Here is a 20,352-nt window from a genome sequence, read left to right on the forward strand (position 1 = left end):
TAACTAAAAATTACATTGTGAATGATAAATAAAACACACCATAGTGTTATTACTATTATTTAGGTAGTCTCTTTGTAGTTTTATATATTTTTTCGGTGTTGTACAATAATATAGAGTAAGTATTTCTCTTGTTTTACACGAGATTTGTTCCACTAAAGAAATTATGAGAAATGTGTATATTGTGTATATTTACAAAACATAGCCTATATTGATCACACAGAAAAATCTTCAACATTTTTGTAAATGAAATGAAAATCCAGAGCAATCTTAAAACATCATCAGTTTTTAATGTAACATCAGTTTGAACACAGCGACATGTAGAAAATAACATGATCAAATAATACAAAGTATAAAAACACTGATATAAAATGATGCTGAGAGAAAAAAAGAACATCAGGTTTAAAAAATAAGTGCAATAAAAACGGAACACATTAAAGTTGTAGCTGCATGTGGTTCACGTAGTGTTCACTTTGTTGACAGCCAATCACTGAATCACCAACCTTCACCTTCACTGAAGTGTGATCACCGTCCACCTGCTCTGGCTGGTTTGCAGTGGGTTGTTGGTAGTGTAGTGTTTATTTATCACTGGCCTGAGATTTGAACTTACTGCTGAGTGTTAATACTGTTTGTTATTTAAGAGTCGACACATAAATGATGTGTTTAGTTGAGCTGCTGTCAGACCAGGACCCGTCAGAGCAGGTCCAGAGGATGAATGAGTGTGGAAAAACTGCTGAGGAAGACCATCACATTCACCACCAATCATGACTTCAGTATCTCACAGTCACTGAAATGATGTCATGACTGTGAGATAATTCAGAGTTACGAGCTCTTTATCTCATAATCACAACAATATAATTATGACATTATTATAGAGTAATTATTTTTTTTAAAATTATAATTACAAAATATTTATAATAAATCTCATATTTATGATGAAAATGTATCATAATTAGTAGATTCCGATTTCACAGTTACAGTATTATTCTCTCATAGATAGAGTTATTTCAGTGTTACATCTTTATCTCATATTTAGGAAAATGAAAGGTTCATAGGACCTTGTCTCATATCCTGTAAATTATTATTAACTGAAGATTGCAGAGACGATATGGTCTCCAAATTGTAGTTATCATGAGACCTGGTGAATGTAATGTGCTTCTAAACTCTGCTTCCCACAATGCATCTTGAGGCTGAAATATTCACACACATATTTAAAGTAGGCAATACTTAAAAATGCATCCAGGATGGTGGGGATACCTGTCTGTCTGTCTGTCTGCACCTGACTACCTATTTGTCTCTAGCCGTCTGTCTCCACCTGTCCACCTGTCTACCTGTCCTTGGCAGAGCGCAGGTCAGTGGTGATGGGGTCATGTTGGATGGTCTGATGCAGCATCAGAGCCAATAATCCGGCTCGGTTGGTCATGGCGGTCCTCAGGTTTCTCTCCTGCTCAAACAGCTCGTCCAGTTTGTACCACTGACAAAGAGACAGAGAGAGAGAGGGACACATGATGGACATCATCATCACTGCTGTGGTGTTCACCTTAACAATGTGGACAAGGCTTAGATCTGGCCGTTACCACTCGGACTCGCTCCAGGTCCACCTCGGCTCGCCGGAGTTTCTCCCAGCAGTAATGTTTGTTACACTTCCTCTTGGAGACACGGCAGAACTCTCCAGTCGGCTCAAAGACGTCTTTGACAAGAGGACAACCACAGACTTCATCAGCTGGGACCTAAAGGGCCAAGAGGAGAATCTGTCTTCAGTTTACTGCGTTTTTTAAAATCTTTAACCATGTTCTGTCCTGTGAGTCAGTGCATTGCTTTAGCACTGCTGTGACTGATGATGCTCATGTCAATAAAACTTCTATTTTTTTTTACATACGTTACTTGTCCTTTACATATTTTTGTGTTTTTAGTTTTTATTGTGTTGTGTTCTATGTTGTGTTTTGTGACTACGGAAGGCTGTGACCTTGTGTTGCTTTTTTGAGGAGTTTGAACAGAAAATTAAAAAGAAAGAAAAAATTAAAAAAATTAAAAAAAATTAAAAATTAAAAAAACGTAATGTCCTTGGGTGATCTTTCTGATGGTCCTACCCTCATGACTTTCAATCGAGTTATGGAAAAATATGGCATATGAAGAAATTATCTTTTTCGTTATTTTAAGTTCAGAGATTTTATTATATACTTAACAACTTTTTTAGTCCTTCAAACTTGACAGAGTGGTTAATAATATGTTTTCCTGTGGTATTATAAACATAACACACACACATATTTATTCTTGGTTCACCCGGTCTTTAAGACACAGAGCACATGTTGCCCCAAACCGTCTCTCCAAATGCAGAAAGGATGTCTCTCCTTTTTGTCTTGAACGTAAGACAGGAATTGGTGATTGTACTCGCTGTTTCTGTTTCTGTGTTAAAATACAAGAGTATTGGAGTGATGTCTTAATGAAAATACAGAAGGTTCTGAAGAAGGAGCTTGAACTGGACCCGGTTTCCCTCCTTCTGGGTCTTTCAGTGGCCGTTTAACTGATATATAACAGAAAAAAACTGTATAATCTTGACATTTTGTGCCAGGAAAAATATTCTTCAGCACTGGATCTCAGATAAAGCCTCTTCATTAGGGTCCAGGCAGCTCAGCTGCCAGGACACTATTGTATTCCTAGGAATTCTTTCTTTCTTTCTTTCTTTCTTTCTCCTTTCGAGAAAGTCATACTTCCCATGGGCGAAAACTCACCAAGCTTTACAGAAATGTTCGACCCCATGCCAGATTTACTCAACTCCAAGGACATGTGCCCATGTATACAATAAGCGTTTAAATTTAAAAACTTTAAAAATTCCTACCAAAGCAACAGTACATGCTATAGTTTTGAAACTTTCACCAAACTGTAGCCCCAATACTGCTGAAACTTTTGTTCACTTAAACTTATTACAAATTATGAAGTCCATCACTCTGTTTAAAACCTATTAAACCTATCTCCTCCCACAATTTTTGTCACCAAACTTGCTACAGAGCATCTCCAGACTGTCCTCCACAAAACTCGTTTCTCGGATTTTTGATTGATCAAAAATTTAGCCTACAGTGCATGAAAACGTATGACTGTAAACAGTACTGTAAACACATACCATCCAATTCCTGCTAAATACATTTTTAATCTTCCTGAAAAAAAAATGAAAATATTTTGGAGTCATGGTTGATGAAGTTTGGCAAATATCAGAATTTTATCTCAAAAACTGATTTTTTTTAAATTCTGCTCTCATGGGAACAACTGCAGTCAATGTAAGAATGTCATTTTAAACTTCAGATTTTCTCTTGTGAAGCAAAACACTTATCGCTAAAAACATATCACCAACATTTCCATGGTGTCTAGATGCAATTCATATATTAACAGATTTTTGTTTAGATAACAGAATTTCTGACATTTTGACCATTTCATCACAACAGCTGCCCGGGCACTGACTCCCTGAGTGGATAAATGAAGCTACACAGCAGGTCTCACTACCAGCCAATTAGCTCAGCGAGTTAGGAGCTGGTTCTTGGTGTCAGAGGCTGTGGGTTCAAGACCCAGCAAGGGAGATGATGATGATGACAGATCAAAATGTCAGATGTCCTCAACATGACACAACAAGACAATTGTCCTGATGGTGGCATCACAGCAAGCCTCTAAATTAAAAAATCCAAATAGCTTGGACCGGACCATGGGCGAAGGCTCCTAACATCTTAAAGTCATATTAGATGATCATTTGTTTTATTTTCTAATTCTTTTCGGGACCTGATAAGCTTTATGCTTCTCCCGTTTCCCTTTCGGTCATGTTGCTTGTATTGTGTAACTGAAATTGTGTGTGATGAAGTCTGATTCAATTAACATGTCCGAAATAAATAATTAAATAAAATAAAAAAATAAAAAAATAATTTATCTTCTCTACCTCGCACAAGGTATGTTAATATGATTTATTACACGGCTCTATTGAATGCTGCTCTCTGATTGGTCCAGCGCTGTGTTCTGCGGTCTGTTATTTCTGTATAACGGACCGTCGTCAAGTATAACAGACCGTTGCTAGGGACGGCGCTCTGATCAGCGCAGCACAGAAAAGATAAACTATGCAGGATATTTACCTTGTGTTTCATTTTTACCGTCATTAAACAGCTTCGGACTAACAGTGATGTTAGATAAATGACTTGTAACCTGTTACAAGGAGAGTGGAGGCTCCTTCCACATCGCTGCTGGAAACCAAACCTGCTGATCAGAGCCGGTGTCACAGCTCTCCTCTCGTCTCGGTCGGACCGCGACTCCGCGACACAAACGCACCCCGTAAACAGTAAAGTTAATCTCTTGTTTATGACAGATACGACTACACACAATACACACATCGTAACACGTGTATGGTAATCTATCGATCCACTGATTGATTATCAAAGGCTTCAAATGCACGAACGGGAGGAGGCTCGGCAAAACAGCGGAAGTGACCGGTCTTGCAGATTCGCTAAATTATGCAATTTTAAATCAATGAAAGTCGTATTTTGATCAGAATTATGTTTCAAATTAATTATTTCACTCGTAAACCGTGTAATAAGCGGGATAATGTATAGTTGGTCGGTTGTTATGGAGAAATAAACCCCTTCATGTTGAATGAAACCCCTCCGCTTCGCGTCGGGGTTCCATACAACCTGTCGGGGTTTATTTCTCCATAACAACCTCCGAACTATACATTATCCCTTACTTATTTACTTGTTTAAATTATTCGTTAGGTCAAGGTGAGGTCATTCTATAAACCTTTCTGGGTTTCCAACCTCACCTGCACATCTTTTTCATATCTTACCAGTAAGATTATATATATATATAAAGTTGTGGGATGGCTCAGGACAATAATGGAATATAAACCTCTGGACTTTCTGACCTGTCTCTTGCACTACAAAATGAATGCCCTAGAGATGATATGGAAACCATTTCTTGATTACATTAATGTTAATCTCTCTGCTATAATAATCATATATGTATTATAAAAAAAAAAAACCTGGATTATTTTTCTTTACTGAGCTCCTATTGTATTGTATTTCACCTTGTTTTAGTTTGTATGTTATTCCCAGCTTGTTTTGTTTTTGTTTGGTCCTGTCTTGTGTATGTTTGTTTATTGATTAAAAAAACCAATAAAACATGTACAAAAATCTATGTATGTTAGTGCTGACGTAGCAGAATCCTGATGCAGTGGAAGGGACTCTTCTTCTGTGGTGGTGACATCTTGGTTTTTTTTCAGAGTCTTCATATTAATTTAAACAGAAATGAAATGAAACTGAAAAGATGTGTAACTGATGTGGTGAATGAAAACATAGCGTTCTGTTTGAAATACATTAGACATACATTCTACATTCATATATGATTAGTGCTGAGTGGTACCTTTGGGTCTCGGGAGTGTTCAGGACACAGGACCTGCAGCCGCTTACAGTACGTCTTACTCTGAGGGTTATAGACATCACAGAACAACCTGGTGGCTCTGAGAGACAAGGACAAGAGGGACAGAGACACAGATGGTGACATGGGAGGCAGACACGAGACAGAGACATCAGAGAAAAGACACAGAGATGGGTTTTAGTCCAGCATCATGAATCATCATGTCTTTGAAGGAGACAGAGAGACAGACAGGTGGTCTTACCCCTCTATACGTGTTGGGTACATGGAACCAAACGATGTCTGACTCTCGTACTGTTGGACAGAGAGACAGATAGAGACAGGAAGACAGAGAAGACCAGAGACAGAGACAGAGACAGAGACAGACAGGTCTGGTCAGTGTTTCAGTCAGTCTCATCCTGAGGTGTAACACAAGCTGTAAACATGTCCCCTGGTCCAGGGTGTCCCTGTAGACATCACTCACTGATGTGTTGGCCACACACTGTAACTTGGGTGAGTAAAGTAATAAGTTATAGTTACTCATTACTTTCCCCAAAGAGTAACTGAGTTAGTAACCAGGAAAAGTAACTATTGTGTTACATTTCTATAAAATATTCAAATCTGTCAATTTAACCCCCCTCCCCCCATGGAACTTTTAAATTCAGCTGTATGTAATGAAACTCAACACTGAATATGAAATTAACACTTACTAGAATAAAACATTATTACTAATATTGTACACTTATCATCCATCAAATTCAGTATTCAGTAGGCTTTAATCGGCTGATGTTGCTGTTAAGTTACGTCCATGGACTGTAACGTCTGGCGCTGTGGCTCAGGTGACAGGTGAGAGCGGTGGGGGCTATGACATCATCGTTTCACAGAAGATCCATTTTGGGCGTCTATACAAAAACACTGGGGCAGCATTCTGAGATTTTCCCACCCTGGGACCCGTTCCGTTGCGGATTCACTTAAACCCGGGTCTGTGTGGACGCGCTCTTATGCGTGGTCTCCCCCTCCCAAGAGCTCCCATGGCTGAGACAGCCTGCTACATGGTCAGTAACGGTAACAGCGTTCTAACGGGGGGAACAGTAACTTTTTTGATTACTAGTTACTAGGGGTGGGGAAAAAAATCGATTCACATAAATATCGCAATATCTTTTTTGACGATTTTTAAATCGATTTTTTTTTTCAAAAATCGATTTTTTTTTAAATTTTATTTAATTTTATTTTTTTTTTTTTTTAAATATTGTGCAATGTGCATTTGTTAGCCTTTTTTACATACAGAGAGTACAGGTTTTGAAAAGGGTTTAAGTTCACTTTATAATGGAGTATGTTAATTTATAGGCTCCTACAGTATTTGTGTGCAGATAAATGTTACTAACTATGACTAAAAAACGAGAAAATCGGCAAAAGCATATCGTCCCAGCCCTACTAGTTACTGAAAAAAGGAGCAGCCGTTTATTTATAACACGGTTGTTCATGAACCGACATTGACATTGTTATCAATGTCAATACTGAACTTAGAGAGAGGTCTTAAACCTCAGAGCTGCTCTGCAGTTAAGAGACATGGACAGACACACCTGTCCTGTCTCCTGTCTCCTGTCTCTACACTGACCTTAGCATAGCACCTCTCCATGTGTCTCAGGGCCACCTTGGGGTTGACGGGGTGACTGCAGGAAACACAGAAGATCTGAAGGTCGGTGTCATCGCCATCACCTTCAGTCACCTGCAGACGGAGAGAGACAGGTCAGAGAGAGAGAGGCGGTATGGGTAGGGACAGACGGCTCAGAGAGACAGACAGGGTGTCTCACCTCCTCGTGGTGTTGGACCTGCTGCAGTTTGGCGTTGGCGATGATGCCTTCAAGCTCATGAAAACGTTTCTCCATCATCGTGAGGCGGAGCCTCGCCGCCTGCTGCTCCCGCCTGATTCGCTCCAGCTGTCTCCGCCCCATCTCCTCGGCAACGCACGGACTCTGCTGCCACTGCTGGATCCTCTGAGGCAGGATCTCATAGATACGACTGGGACGGAGACACAGAGACAGACACGAAAACAAAGAGACACAGAGAAAGTCAACATCAGTCCTTCTCCAGATTCCAGGACACGGTTCATGGTTTTGTGTTGATTTGTTAATGCTGTGTTGCTGATGTATTGATGTTGCGCTGCGTTGTTGAGTTGATGCTGTGTTGACATCAATGGATAGAATAGAACAGAAAGCTTTAATTGTAGCAAAGCCAACAAGGAGATCATGGTGCTTATAAAAAACACATTCACAAAAATGTTTAACTTCAATTAATAAAATAATAATAGATAGAAGAAAAAAATATATGAAAATACATAATATCTCCAAAGGGCATACAGTAAGTGTGTTCCATAATTATTTCAGGAGAGAAATGTTGTGTCGTTGTACTGACATTGTGATCACGTTGTGTTGTTATTGTGTCGACTTGTTGATGTTGTTTTGTTGACGTGATGTTGTGCTACTGTGTTAGCGTAGTGTTGATGTGTTTGTGCGGTTGCTGAGACTGACTTGGCGGCCAGCTTCATGCCACAGTCCTCGGAGCAGTACTTGGATCCGGTCCTGGCCGGTTCCACGCAGCCGGGGCCCAGACACTGGCGCGTGGCCTTGCCCGCCTCCTTGACTCCGCCCTCGCCCGCTCGCTCACTGTGCCGCACGCGCTCTCTGTGCCGCTGCTTGGCTTTGTGACGCCGCGGCTTCACCTCCTCTTTGGGAACGGACACAGACTTCTACAAGACAGGTGAGGTGTGTTAGGGACACGGTCAGTGACATGCAGTTTTTTACACAAATTTACTTGAGTACTGTACTTAAGTACATATCCAGAGGATTTTTACTTTACTTGAGTATTAGATTTCTTTGGTACTTATTACTCTTACTTGAATACATTTCCAAGACAAATATTTTTACTTTTACTCAAGTTAATTTCTAGAAAGGCTGAAAAGTACTCGTTTCTTTCAGGTCTGCTCTTTCTTTCTTTTTTTTCTAAAATCCTATTGGACACAAGCTGTGTTTGTCAAAGAAGGAAACCCTAACCCCTAAAAGCAGCACATCAGTGCAGCTGCTTTCAAAGAGTTCAGTAATTCATTGATGTGAAAAATAAGAAATGTACTCTTACTCTTACTTTTACTTAAAGTACATTTAAAAGCATGTACTTTTGGATACTCAAGTACCTTTAAAAGCAAGTACTTTTTTACTCTTACTCGAGTAACATGTCGACTGAGCTACTTTTACTTGTAACGGAGTAAATTTTGACCAGTAGTATTTGTACTCTTACTCAAGTACTGGGGTAGAGTACTCTGTCCATCTCTGGTGACATCATCAGTCCTCTAATCGTCACCATCCTCACCTTCTTCTCCGGCTTCTTCTCTCTTCTCTTCACGTGTTTCACTTTGACCGCCTTCTTCCTCAACGAGTCCGACTGAGCGTCCTCGTCCTCGCTGTGCCACACCTGTGACACAAAGACACGTCACGCACCAGGAAGTACCTGTTCTGACAGCTGATTGGCCAAAGAGGTGTACTCACACTGACCAGGTCTCTGTATCCGGCAGCTTTGTACTGCTCGTACAGCTCCAGCTCGCTCTCACTGAAGCCCTCTTCCTCCTCATCCTCCTCCTCCTCCGTCTGGTGCCCAGTCCCTTTCCTGGGCAGGCTCCGCCCCCTGCCGTTGCCCCGGCTCATCTCCTCGTCTTTTACCCGAAGCATCTTCTGCTCACAGACGAGAAAAATCATCAATATCCATCATAGGATTAATAATAATAACACCTTTATTTGAATAGGGACAGTGCATATTAATGTACAATAGTAAATATGCCAGATTATAACAGTGTAGTTAATTTACATCTGCAGTCCCTAATAAATAAATAAATAAAACACAAATAACAATACACTACATAGAATGAAAACAATTAAAATACAGAAGACAGAATACGATCACCGGTTAGTGGTCAAACACTTGGTTGTTTTTAAAGGGATAGTAGCATTTTTTAAAAGTGGTGTTGTATGATCTACAAATAGCCCCTAAGTACTTTAATTGCAGTAGAAGACTCTCTGCACTCCTCCCGTTAGCAACGCCAGCCCATAGCCCTGCCCAGAGATTTACAACATACATTGTTGTGAATGGACCCAAAGAAACGGCCTAATTTCGTGGCCTAAAAGAGGTTTTACCTGAAAAAAAAAAAAACAGTTCCATTGTTCGCTATAATATAATTTTTTCCAGCCCTTCAAAGTGCAGGAAAAATGCAGTTTTTATTTGGACCTAACCAACTGCTGATCGGCGGGCGCTAACCCTCGGCGGAGGGATACGTGAGTTGGTTAGGTCCAAATAAAAACTGTGTTTTTCCTGCACTTTGAAGGGCTGGAAAAAATTATGTTATAGCGAACAATGGAACTGTGTTTTTTTTTTCAGGTAAAACCTCTTTTAGGCCGCAAAAATAGGCCGTTTCTTTGGGTCCATTCACAACACTGTATGTTGTAAATCTCTGGGCAGGGCTATGGGCTGGCGTTGCTAATGGGAGGAGTGTAGAGAGTCTTCTACTGCAATTAAAGTACTTAGGGGCTATTTGTAGATCATACAACCCCACTTTAAAAAAAATGCTTCTATCCCTTTAAGCCACTGCTTAAGATTTCCTTTAAATGAGGAATATGTAGGACAATCCCTTATTGTGGAGGAAGACTGTTCCAGATGTCCCCCCCCACAACAGACAACACATTCCTCCCAAACGTTGTGCGCCTGCGGGGAATATCACAATCACCTCTATCACAAGCCCTGGTGCTCATGCCTCTCACAGACCTTTTCCTGACAAATTCCTTTAGTGGCGGTGGAGCAAGACCGTGGAGACATTTGAACATAAAACAAGCTATTCTAAAAGTTTTGAAGCAATGAAAACTTAAAGGACAATTCCGGGCGAATTCAACTCTGGGGTGTATTTTCATATCATTTTAGGTCTAAAAGAATGAATCTGAAGATTTTCAGTTTAATCGCTCCTGTTTTGCGGTAGTTGCATCTGTCCCCGCGTCCCCACGGCAGCAATGAATGGGAGATGTAAGTTCCGCTCTACTCAAACATGCACCGAGAAGTTTATTTACTTCAAGCAAGCCGACATGTTTGTAAAACTAGATCTAATTCAAAGTCTCCCGGAGTCTCGCGCGAGCCCGAAGTTGCAGTGCTGGTGTATTCAGGCGCAGTGGGAGCTACCGCTTGTGTCATAAACACAGGAATATCAACTCTTTACTTGCTTGAAGTGTACATTTTTTTTCCACAGACAGCGTCAGGTGGCTTCTCAAACATGCGCCGAGAAGTTTTTTTTACTTGAAGCAAGTAAAGAGTTGATATTCCTGTGTTTATGACACAAACGGTAGCTTTTCCCACTGCATGTGAACACACCGCGCACGGCAACTGGGTCTTGCGCGAGACTCCGGGAGACTTTGAATTAGATCTAGTTTTACAAACATGTCGGCTTGCTTGAAGTAAATAAACTTCTCGGTGCATGTTTGAGTCGCCATCTGACGCTGTCTGTGGAAAAAAATTGCGGCTTTGAGGGCTGGAAACAGCCTAAACAGCGGAACTTACATCCACTCCCATTCATTGCTGCCGTGGGGACGCGGGGACAGATGCAACTACCGCAAAACAGGAGCGATTAAACTGAAAATCTTCAGATTCATTCTTTTAGACCTAAAATGATATGAAAATACACCCCAGAGTTGAATTCGCCCGGAATTGTCCTTTAAAAAGTTGTGTTTTTTAAGAACATTACAGATGTGGAACGAAACAGGTTTTTTATCCAAAGTTTTTAGGGCTTTTTTTTATAGAGAGAGTCTATTGGTTTAAAGCAGAAGTAAGCGATCCGGTCGTTTTGGCTAATGCTGCGTTCCAGGCAGGCTTTTGAAACCGTAAATTACAGCTTCAAGTCACGACTTACGACTTTGTAGCGTTCCAGGCAACCCACTCGTGTTTTTCCGACCTGTTTCACCTGTGAAAGTCACTATAACGGCCACTCGTAACTTCCGACCGGTGAACTCGTACCAGATCGAACTGGTACGACTTCACAGGTCGGAAAAACACGAGTTGCCTTGAACGCACCATAACAGTCCTCGTCCCTACGTCACCACATTCACGACATCCCTTGGCTGCACACACAGCCCTGCATGCCGTTCTCTCTCCTCATTGGATAAAAATTGTAGGATACGAGAAAAGTTTTCTCCTCGGCTCAGAGCAGATCAGAGTGACTGACAGACCCGTGTTTCGGTCCAAACACTCTATGTAAGTGATTGCTGTTGGAAGATATAACTATTTAAGACTTATATTAACACAAAAATATCACTTACTTCTGCTTTAAGTGCAGTGGCACATGCCAACGACCAGCTCGTTAAGCAATAGTCTATGTGTGAGAGAATCATACAGTGTAAAAACATCATAGCTGCACTGCTAGTTAATGAATTCCTAATCTGTCTGAAATTATTATTATTACCATGACATGACATTCATCCGATGTTGACGACTCACCCGGGCTCGGACCTCACACTGCCTGAGTCGACACTTCTGTCTGATTTTGTTTGGACCTCCAAATTTCTTCATGTCTTTGCAGAAGTCGCACTGAGCACAGTCCTCCGTCCTCAGACAGGCATCACACTCTCCACACATCCTGGCTGAGCGCTTGATCTAAAAAACATCAGGAAGATTCAGGGCAGAGTTATGGATGTGAAAACATTTTCATTTTACAAGAGTTTTTGATTTAATTTTGGTCTTAGTCACTCACCAAAGACTGGATTTAGTTAAAGTCACATTTTGTTTTAGTAAAGATTTAGTCCATGGAAATCAGTTTTAGTCTCATTTTAGTCTTTTGATGTCATTTGACAGTTTTGTTATACTGTTTTCGTCACATTTTTATTCATTAGTTCATAATGAACAGATATTTCGTTTTAGTTTTAGTTGTCAGTACTTCTTAAATTTACACTCTCGATACAAATTAGTCACGGAATAAAGGGTTGTCAACGAAAAGTTTTCGTTAAAGTTTTAGTTGACAAAATTAACACTAAAGACTAATCAATAAACTCTTAATTTTGGCCAGAAAATGTATATTATTTAATTGGATCAGTGAGAACCCTCCCACTGTAACTCAGTGGTACAAAATCATTTAGAGTTTTTCCTATGGAAAGACAAAGTGCCAAGTTAAAAGAAAATGACAAAACTTTTATGTACATATGGCGGCTTCTAATGGATTACCTGCTGGATCTAAGTGAAATTATCCAGAGGGGGAAGGTCCCAGACTGAATGGACTTAACATGTTCAAGGACACATATTTCTTCATTTGTTGATAAGGTTTTGTCCTGTTTTGTTCTTTTCTTATCATTTTTTAATTTTTACTTATTCACCCCTTCCCAGCTCAGACCACTAATTATTGATGTATGGTTATATGCATTGTTGTAATGTAATGTAAAATCAGAATGACCCCGCCCTCGCCCTTACCTGTTGATTGGTTACCTGTGAGCCCCGCCTCTTGTCGATCTTGGGTTGGGGGGTGGAGCTACCATCTCTGTCAGGTTTGCTGTCTCCCTCTGGTGCCGCCTCTTTCTCCTCCTTCTCCTTGGTCTTTTTTGGACGGTATTTAATCTCCAGAGACGGGTCTTTGTCTGCAGACACAACACATGGCTAACTGCTAACACACAACCAACAGCTAAAAGCTAACAAACAGCTAATGGTAAACAAAGAGTTGACACACGACTAAACGCTGCCACACAGCTAACGGCTAATAAACAACTAACAACAAGCAAACCTCTGGAGGCTAACACACAGCTAACAGCTAACAGCTAACAGCTAACAGCTAACAGCTAACAGCTAACAGCTAGCAGCATCTAAACTAAAGGAAGACGTCATGTTGAGACTGAAGCAGACTGACCTCTGCAGGACGGACAGTACCACACTCTGATGGCTTTGGCTGCTTTCTCTGAAACTCCAATACAGTCGCCATGGAACCACTCAGTGCAGCTGTCACACCCTCTGGCACACAGACAGGTACAGACAGGTACAGACAGACAGAGAGACAGACGGGTACAGACAGACAGGTACAGACAGACAGAGAGACAGACAGGTACAGACAGACAGGTACAGAGAGACAGGTACAGACAGGTACAGACAGACGGGTACAGACAGACAGAGAGACAGACAGGTACAGACAGACAGAGAGACAGACAGGTACAGACAGACAGGTACAGAGAGACAGGTACAGACAGGTACAGACAGGTACAGACAGACGGGTACAGACAGACAGAGAGACAGACAGGTACAGACAGACAGAGAGACAGACAGAAAGAGAGACAGACAGGTACAGACAGACAGGTACAGACAGACAGAGAGACAGACAGGTACAGACAGACAGGTGCACACAGACAGAGAGACAGACAGGTGCACATAGACAGGTACAGACAGAGGGACAGACAGGTACAGACAGACAGAGAGACAGACAGGTACAGACAGACAGAGAGACAGACAGGTACAGACAGACAGAGAGACAGACAGGTACAGACAGACAGAGGGACAGACAGGTACAGACAGACAGAGAGACAGACGGGTACAGACAGACAGGTACAGACAGACGGGTACAGACAGACATAGAGACAGACATAGAGACAGACAGACAGACAGACAGACAGACAGACAGGTAGACAGACAGACATACAGACAGACAGACAGACAGACAGACAGACAGACAGACAGACAGACAGACAGACAGACAGACAGAGAGACAGACGGGTACAGACAGACAGGTACAGACAGACGGGTACAGACAGACATAGAGACAGACAGACAGACAGACAGACAGACAGGTTAGTGTCTCCTGTAGTATGGACCATGTCCTCACTCTGAGATCTAAATAAACTTTACTTACATCATGAAACAGTTGATGTCTGGTTTCCGGCAGATGCAGTAAACCGGACCGTTGGGGATTTCCTTGGTAACCCTTCTTCCTCCCTCTTCCCCATCGTCTTCACCTCCGTCTCCTCCTGCCTCCTCCTCCTCCTCCTCCTCCTCCTCCTCCTCCTCCTCCAGGCCTCGCTCTGCTTCCCCTGCCTCCTCAGACTGACACCACAAAGAAACAAACACAAAGAGACAGGAAACCTGATGATGGATGACAAAGATTCACTGTGTCCATCTGTGGAAAAGGAACAAAACCAGCTCAAACCTGTTTACAATCACCACCTGGAACTAGTTTGACAGTTTTTTTTTCTCAGAGACCACATCAGACCAGAGACCTGTACTACAAAGCCAGAGTTAAGGTTACCATGGTAACATCAGGTATTCAATCCTGCGATGGCGCTTCACCTATAAATCACCATCACATGGTAACTTGACACACCTAACGCCTACAAGTTTAGAGGATCAGAGTAAAACCTGTCAACAGCCAAACTACTGACCAATCAGATCACTGGAAAAACACAGGCATCATTCCTACAGCATCCTGACAGAGGGGAAAAAAGACTTTACAATGATCAATAGATATTTATAGAAAATCAGTGGAATTGTTGATCCAGACATGGCCACTCTCCTAAAAAAGTCAAGTTTATCACACTATCACAACTGAACAGACTGATTAAAGGACACGTCAGACCAGGTCCACATATTTGGACTGGATTAACATTAAAGGTCCAGTGTGTAATAATTAACAAGGTTTATTGGCAAAATGTGAATATACTACCCATGAATATATTTGTATTTAAGTGTATAATCGAGTGTGTTGCCATCTTGCGCCGCCATGTTTGTACGGCAGCCCGAACAGAAAATCCAGCCAACCAGAGAGCTCGTTTCAAGAGTTTCGCGTTCATAAATAAACCAAGGAAGAAGGAGGAATAAACAGCAGACATATGGTAAAATGGTTTAGATCTTCACCTCATCGCTTCATGCTCCTGAAATACTCAGTTGTCCCAGTCTTGCTAAACAAGTTTTTTCATCCTTGCAGGCCACCTTCACTTTGCCGACGGGATAGTCCTTGGGCCAAGACCCAAAATTTCACATATCGGTATCACCTGGGAAGGCAAATTCTAGTTGTGATTTTTTATTCCTAAACACCCCTAGATTAAGTTGTGATATGATAGACCTTGCTGACATCTTTATAGTATTTATCACCTCTTACAGTAAAGTAATAGACTGTTGCTGTTCAAAAACGAAAAAAGTGCCTTCCCTGGAAATCATCTTTCTTTCATCATATCCTCTCCTTTGGGTGTGTTTGAACTAATGGCCAGCCACAGAGACTTGTAGCCTAATAAAACCTTAGGTAGTGTTTCAAGTAATTTATCTAATATAGGTGTAAATAAGCTTCAATTAGCAGATAGATAGATAGATAGATAGATTGATTGATTGATTGATTGATTGATTGATTGATTGATTGATTGATTGATTGATTGATTGATTGATTGATTGATTGATTGATTGATTGATTGATTGATTGATTGATTGATTGATTGATTGATTGCTTTATGGTGGTGGTGGTAACACCGGCTCACAGAACAACCATGTGGTGTGCACATTAAAACACTGGATCCAGATATCAGTTCAGTCCCAACTGAACAATGAATGATTAACGCAGATCAACAAAATGTGAACAAAAGGTGGTGGATGTGAAGGTCCTGTCAATTAAGTATTTCTTTCTCAGGGCTCAGTGGATAATCTAAGGTTCTTCCTTCAAGTCTCTCGGTCTGTTGCCTCACTGTACGAAGCTCAAGTTGCTAAGGCTCTCCCTCCAAGCCCAGATATTCTGCTGTAGCAGGTAACAACATTGTGCACTCCGATCCATCATCTAAGATAGCATAGGTATCAGCACAGCTGTTGTTCGGTACGGTAACCAGTTAAATCAGACACCAGTTGGACCATAACACCAGTATTTTGAAGCAGCAGGAAGCAGTGTGTTTTTCTGCCTTGTCCTAAGCCAGCGGATAGATGACAGTAGCAAGTGAGGCCACGCCCCCATTCCGGTGAAAACAAACTGCTGGCTTTGACTGGCGGTAAATACAAATCCCGCCGTAGTCCGTCTTGATTTGGCCTATCTAACATTAACCGGCCTGGAAACCTCCTGCAATAGCTAACGTTTGTCAGGCAGACAGCTATATCACCTCGTTTTACCGAAAAAAATAAAGATTTAGGGAATGTATGTCCATAAATCCTACCGGAGACAGTTGCCTCGGGTGCGGGCGGCTAGTGATCGAAACTCGTAACGTCTGAATTTTTTTTTAGCCCACACAAACATTTTTTGGAACGAACCTTCAGAAAATTTCGGGATAACGTTAGCGGACCTTCAGAATGGTGGTTGCCCCCCCTGGAATGGTTTACCACATAAGCACATATGGACTAGCCTGGTCCCACGGCTTGCCATTTCTGTCCATTCTTCGTATGGCCTGAAGCCATTAAATCTCTTCTTTTCCTGTCCCACTCTCTTAAGGGGAGTAGAAAAAATCTGATGTTCGGTTCTTTTATGTTGTTCAACGAACAATATACCACACAACAACTCTTTGGCACTGTGGTTTTTTGTATTAGTGCCTATGGAACACACGGAGGACTTCTCCTTTGTTTTCACCGGTGAGGGGGCGTGACCTTTTACGTGACGTAGGGTTACTGTCTTCTATCCACAAGTTTTCGAACGTCATCTATGGTCAAAACCGGAAGCCAGTTTTGCCGGTTTGGTGGAATTGTACGTTTACGTTTCCATGGTTTTCAGTCGTTGTCATAGTTGCGGTAAACGCATGGATCTATTAACACTGGCTTTTAACACGGATGTCAATTTGTGTGATATCCACTGTTAAAAGCTGCTGTGATGATCCATGCGTTTTACAGATTTTCATTGGGGGAAAAAAAAAAAATCCATGCATTTACTGGGACTACCGAAACCATGGAAACGTAAACATAAAATTCCACCGGAAGAGCAAAACCGGCAAAACTGGCTTACGTTTTTGACGTCCGGAAAAAGGTGGATAGCGGAGAAGTGGATTGTTTTGACGGCCAGGGGGGCATTCCAAACGGGCCATGACGTCACATTAAAACTATCAATAGGGGAAAATAACAAAATGCGAAAAAAATATAAAAAGCTGCTCCTATGAAGAGGCTATCGTATTTTAATTTACTTATATTGACCGTAAAAACAACTTAGTATAGGTAAGGTTTTGCCCACTAAGGTGATACCGTAACTGGTCTGGCCCAAGGACTAGGAGGGGTTGCACGATCTGATATCACCAAGTAGGGGAGACTGGGGACAGTTGCAACACTTTTTACATTTTTCTCAGTTACTCAGAGACTATTTGGACTTGACTCACCAAACTTTTATAGATTAAACATACATTTGTCAGCTAATTAGTCATACCATTTAAAGATGGTTACATATGACACATCAATCACAATATTCGTTTGAATGGAAGAATCCAGACGTTGCAACTGACCCCAAACGTGGGGACAGTTGCAACACGGATCAGGGACGGTTGCAACATATTAAACATACATTCAATTTCACTAATTAACTTTTGATTTTTGTCTCAATAAACATAGTATTCCTAAAATATGCACTGTCTCACAATGATACTATAGTATTATTTAGTTATCAGAGAACAGTTGGAGTTTTGTTTTGCGTAGAACATAGGCCTTGAGTCAATGTGCAGAGGTTAACAGTGGTATGAAAACTCAATAGCTCAGTGTGAGACAAGAAGAATGAAACTATTTGCAATACAAGAAACTTTTATAAACATGTACTCTACTTTTGGATGATTTATTCACTGTATGACATCAAATAAATTTACTTTTCTCTAATTTTAAAAGGAAAATATACGTGGCTATACGTCTGTCCCATTGAATAAGATACAACTACAAATTGCATATTTCATTATAGGAAGTTATCTGGAGAATTATTTTGAAATCTTAGTCTCTCATGGTTTAATATAACTGGCTGTTCTGTTCATCATGAGGGAAAAAAATAGATATATTGTGCCTATTTTAAGCTAAAAATGTTTCATTTTATACATTTGCATTTGCATAGTGCTTCCATATTCAAATGGCAGTTGTTGCAACCGTCCCCACCCTGTCAGCCATGACAAAACATCATGTACTAGCTAGACACAATGACACTGACACATGCTAACCATGTCATTTGATAGTCAACAAAACAGTGATTCAAACTAGGTATGTTTGGATTAATTCATACAAAGGGTCAGGACAGTATGACAAAAATACAGCTCATGAAAAAAGCTACTTCCATGCCCTTAAAACAACTTTGTCTCAGTACAAGCAGCCCAGGACTAACCCTAACCCTAACCGGTTGGTTATAACAGCTCCTGGGCTGTTAATTACTTGGTGATATCAGATCATGCAGGAGGGGTGATTCTGAATGCTAGATGTCACGGTTTCCTCCCATTTTACACACTGGATCTTTAAAAACCAAAATATAGGCTAGATTTTAAAAACAGGAGACTTCATGGTCCCTGAACAGAAAACGATATAAACCCTTCATTCTTCTTCTGGAAACATCACTGTTTTAGTCTCTGAGCAGCAGTGACCAGGTCCAGATTAAGACCCCGCGACCTGAGACCACAGACCTGGACTACGCTGTCCCTGACACAGAGGCTCTAGGCTACTACAGATTTCATAGAAAACATTTTCTCTGTTTGTATCAACAGAAAAATGGCGACACAGCAGCTCTGATTGTTCCCTGCAGCCTCGTCTGTCCCTGCAGTTTCCCACCGTCAAAACAAACTCCGTTCACTTTTCTGCACAAATTTAACTGGTGAGGGATGTGTGCGTGCGTGCGTGCGTGCGTGTGTGTGTGTGTGTGTGTGCGTGTGTGTGTGATGCTGCAGGTTGCTAAACGCCGTTCTTCCTCTGCATCAGTGTGAACATGTGTCTGTGAACTCACCATCATCCAGCTGTTCGATGTGCACACACAGAAGAAGGATCAGTCCTCCAGCTCAGTCTTCATCACAGCTCCACGTCACAAAGCTTTACCAAAATCTGCACAAATCTCTTTGTTTCCGCTTCATCCCCATCCTCCTTCTCCTCCTTCTCCTCCTCCTCCTCCTCCTCCTTCTTCCTCTTTCTTCTTCTGCGCGGGAGAACAGAGTGTTGTGGAGCAGAGAGGAGGCTGCTGCAGCGACACCTGCAGGACGGAGACAGACAATTCATGAAGAATAAAGAAATACAGTCTGTAGTGTATGCAGATCAGGGCTGTTGTATAGGGGAGAAAGGTGTATGGAGGTAGATTTGTGTCTTTATTATTCAATCAAAAAAAAGGTTGCTTCAATCAAAAAATATATTTTCAATCAAAAAAACCCGTTTCAATCAAAGAAAAAAAGTGTTTGAATGCAAAAATATATTTGAGACTCAAAAAAATGCATTTGAACACTATTTTTTTTTGCTTGAAAATGTTTTTTTTGATAGAAGTGAAGGTTTTTTTGTTTGAAGCAACTTTTTTGATTGAAGTATTGTTGTTTTGTGTTTGGGCCATATTATGGGTAGGACATTTGTGTCTTTATAATTCAATCAAAAAAAGAAGTTGCTTCAAACAAACAAAAAATATTTTCAATAAAAAAATCACTTCAATCAAAAAATAAACCTTTTCAATCATAGAAAAAATGTTTTTGAATGCAAAAAAATATTTGAGACTCAAAAAATTGCACTTGAACACTTTTTTTTTTGATTGAAAATGTTTTTTTTTTGATTGAAGTAATCTTTTTTGTGTTTGGACCATGTTATGGGTAGGACATTTGTGTCTTAATTATTCAATCCCAAAAAAGTTGCTTCAATCAAAAAAAAAACATTTTCATTAAAAAAAAAATAAAGTTCAATCAAAGAAAAAAAACTGTTTAAATGCAAAAAAAAAAAACATTTGAAGTGTTTTTTTTTTTTGATTGAACTTTCTTTTTTTTTTGAATGAAGTGAAAAAAGTTTTGAAGTCGTTTTTTTTTTTAATCATTTTGACACAAACGT

At 40.7% G+C, this 20,352-nt stretch overlaps 1 protein-coding gene across 4 annotated transcripts; it reads right to left on the reverse strand.

Moving 5' to 3' along the window:
* Nucleotides 1-273: 273 nt before the first annotated feature.
* cxxc1a (CXXC finger protein 1a) lies at nucleotides 274-19,437 on the reverse strand. Of its 4 annotated transcripts, none has more exons than XM_085780761.1 (14): nucleotides 19,283-19,437; nucleotides 14,285-14,475; nucleotides 13,295-13,395; nucleotides 12,865-13,028; nucleotides 11,902-12,057; nucleotides 8,928-9,104; nucleotides 8,746-8,847; nucleotides 7,911-8,128; nucleotides 7,194-7,401; nucleotides 6,998-7,108; nucleotides 5,645-5,694; nucleotides 5,389-5,485; nucleotides 1,575-1,727; nucleotides 274-1,471 (listed from the first exon to the last, which is right to left on the reverse strand). In XM_085780761.1, exons 1-14 carry the CDS (start codon nucleotides 19,286-19,288, stop codon nucleotides 1,325-1,327), a joined length of 1,881 nt encoding a protein of 626 aa, XP_085636887.1. In that variant the 5' UTR covers nucleotides 19,289-19,437; the 3' UTR covers nucleotides 274-1,324. The 4 variants fall into 4 exon arrangements, with proteins under 4 accessions (XP_085636887.1, XP_085636886.1, XP_085636889.1 ...); XM_085780760.1 differs by having other exon boundaries at nucleotides 8,922-9,104; XM_085780763.1 differs by having other exon boundaries at nucleotides 12,880-13,028; nucleotides 19,283-19,436.
* Nucleotides 19,438-20,352: the final 915 nt, after the last annotated feature.

The sequence above is a fragment of the Trachurus japonicus genome, chromosome 7, assembly GCF_045865225.1.
Source record: "Trachurus japonicus isolate A0001 chromosome 7, Traja_1.0".
Lineage (NCBI taxonomy): Eukaryota > Metazoa > Chordata > Actinopteri > Carangiformes > Carangidae > Trachurus > Trachurus japonicus.